Source organism: Echinops telfairi, unplaced genomic scaffold (assembly GCF_000313985.2).
Source record: "Echinops telfairi isolate 266 unplaced genomic scaffold, ASM31398v2 ScPeMD7_7469;HRSCAF=8507_0, whole genome shotgun sequence".
NCBI classification, from domain to species: Eukaryota; Metazoa; Chordata; class Mammalia; order Afrosoricida; family Tenrecidae; genus Echinops; species Echinops telfairi.
Window position 1 is genome coordinate 70,381,182 of NW_022111372.1, and position 2,132 is coordinate 70,383,313.

The 2,132-nt window shown below is 53.1% G+C and overlaps 1 protein-coding gene across 1 annotated transcript in view; it reads left to right on the forward strand.

Annotated features, from left to right (window-relative positions):
* The window catches only part of C1QTNF2 (C1q and TNF related 2), a 28,167-nt gene extending 26,065 nt beyond the window's left edge, over positions 1 to 2,102 (forward strand). The window contains exon 3 of the mRNA XM_004696764.2: positions 1,338 to 2,102. Coding sequence (XP_004696821.1) covers positions 1,338 to 1,951 — 614 coding nt within the window. The 3' untranslated portion in view covers positions 1,952 to 2,102. The remainder of the gene's footprint in view (positions 1 to 1,337) is intronic.
* The last annotated feature ends 30 nt before the right edge of the window (positions 2,103 to 2,132 follow it).

Sequence of the window (2,132 nt, forward strand, 5' to 3'; positions counted from 1 at the left end):
ACTCCTCCCACCTTGTGTTTATTTTCATTTCTCCCAAGAGCACCTTTGTGACCTGGCTTAGTTTTATCCTCCTCCCCTCCCTCGTTCTTCCTAATTGCATAAGTAATGGATGAATACATCTTCATTGCAACATATTCAAATAAAAATAAAGCAAAATTGTTTGCTTATCCCTTGCCATCTACCCTTCATTCTCCAGAGACAACCACTATTAATTGGATAAATATGTGTCCTTTGCAGCCTTTTCTTATGTATTTACAGATAGATAGGCGCCTGGTGGCATAGGGGGTTATGTGTTGGGCTGCTAACTGCAAGGTGAGCAATTCGAACTCACAGGAGAAAGATGAGGCTTTCAGCTCCCGTAACGGTGTACAGTCTTGGAAATGCACAGGGTCAGTTCTCCTCTGCCCTCCAGGCCTGTTCCAAGTGGAACGGACACGTGGCAGTAAGTGGAGTTGGTAAGCAGTGATCCAGCTACTACCGGGCATGCAGTCTGCCCTGAAAGTTAGCCATCTATTTCCCGGATCTTGGAAGTGGAGAAAGTGGAATGTATTACATAGTCGTTTCAAACCCTAAAACATTGTCTATCTTGCATATTCATATGAGACCAAGTACCTTAATACAAAAACAAAACTCACTGCCATTGAGTCAGTTCTGACTCATAGCAGCCCTACGAGACCTTATTAAGATGGAGAAATGTTTGAGGAGCTTTGTGGTTTGCTTTTAACCTGAAGAGTTTGTCTCCCTGCTCTGTCCTTCTGGCCACGTGTTTTAAAGAAAGTTACAGGTAGTGGCTCTAGATCTTTTTGTTAAGTGCTGCACAGAATCCTGCTGTTTAGCTAGACCATGGTTTCTAGTCCTTTGGAGTGGCCATTTCTTTGTTCTAGGCTTTGGGTAGGACAAGCAGTGCTGCACTAAGACTCTGGGGCTTGTAGGCAGGGACCCTGTGCCCTTGGCTGGCTGGGGTTGCTCTAGATCAGAGGTTTGGAGTCCACCTACTGCAGCACCGCCCAGTGAAGGCTGAGTCTGGCAGGGAAGCCAGGCTCTTCCTCAGAAAGCCGGAAGAGGCAAGGATGTGGCCTGTTGTAAGTGACTGTTTGTGCCCTGGTCCTCCCTGATTCTGGAAGGTGTGCACTGCGAGCCCCACTTTTCAGATAAGGCTGGGAAAGGGCCCCCCAGGTTATCCCAGCAGGACTCGAACCCCATAACAATGTAACTGTAAAGCCTTCCAGTTTTCCCGATTATCCAGGGGCTCCTGCTCCTGGGATGGAAGGCCCACACCTGCAGCCCCAGCTATGGCCTTAGCGCTCCATGATAACACCAGCTGCTCTGTCTTCCAGGTGCACCCGGCCGGACAGGTAACCGGGGAAAGCCAGGGCCCAAGGGCAAAGCTGGGGCCATTGGTCGGGCCGGCCCTCGAGGCCCCAAGGGGGTGAGCGGTACCCCAGGAAAGCATGGCACACCAGGCAAGAAAGGGCCCAAGGGCAAGAAGGGGGACCCCGGCCTGCCGGGCCCCTGCAGCTGTGGCAGTGGCCATGCCAAGTCGGCCTTCTCGGTGGCAGTGACCAAGAGCTACCCAAGGGAGCGGCTGCCCATCAAGTTTGACAAGATCCTCATGAACGAGGGTGGCCACTACAACGCGTCCAGTGGCAAGTTCGTGTGTGGCGTGCCGGGCATCTACTACTTCACGTACGACATCACGCTGGCCAACAAGCACCTGGCCATCGGCCTGGTGCACAATGGCCAGTACCGCATCCGGACCTTCGACGCCAACACGGGCAACCACGACGTGGCCTCGGGCTCCACCATCCTGGCTCTCAAGGAGGGGGACGAGGTCTGGCTGCAGATCTTCTACTCAGAGCAGAACGGGCTCTTCTACGACCCCTACTGGACCGACAGCCTCTTTACAGGTTTCCTCATCTACGCCGACCAGGAGGACCCCAATGAGGTGTAGTGGGGCTGGCTGGGAACCCTGGACAGGGGACTGTGATTACGGAGTAAGACCCCAAAACAGGCTGTTGTGGGTTGGGAGCTGGGAGCTTCGAGCTTCAGGCCAACCTCTAGCCCCTCACCCTGCCATCATTAAAGCCAAGCATTTCCATCCACCCTTCCTCCTATCCAATCACTGTGCTCAC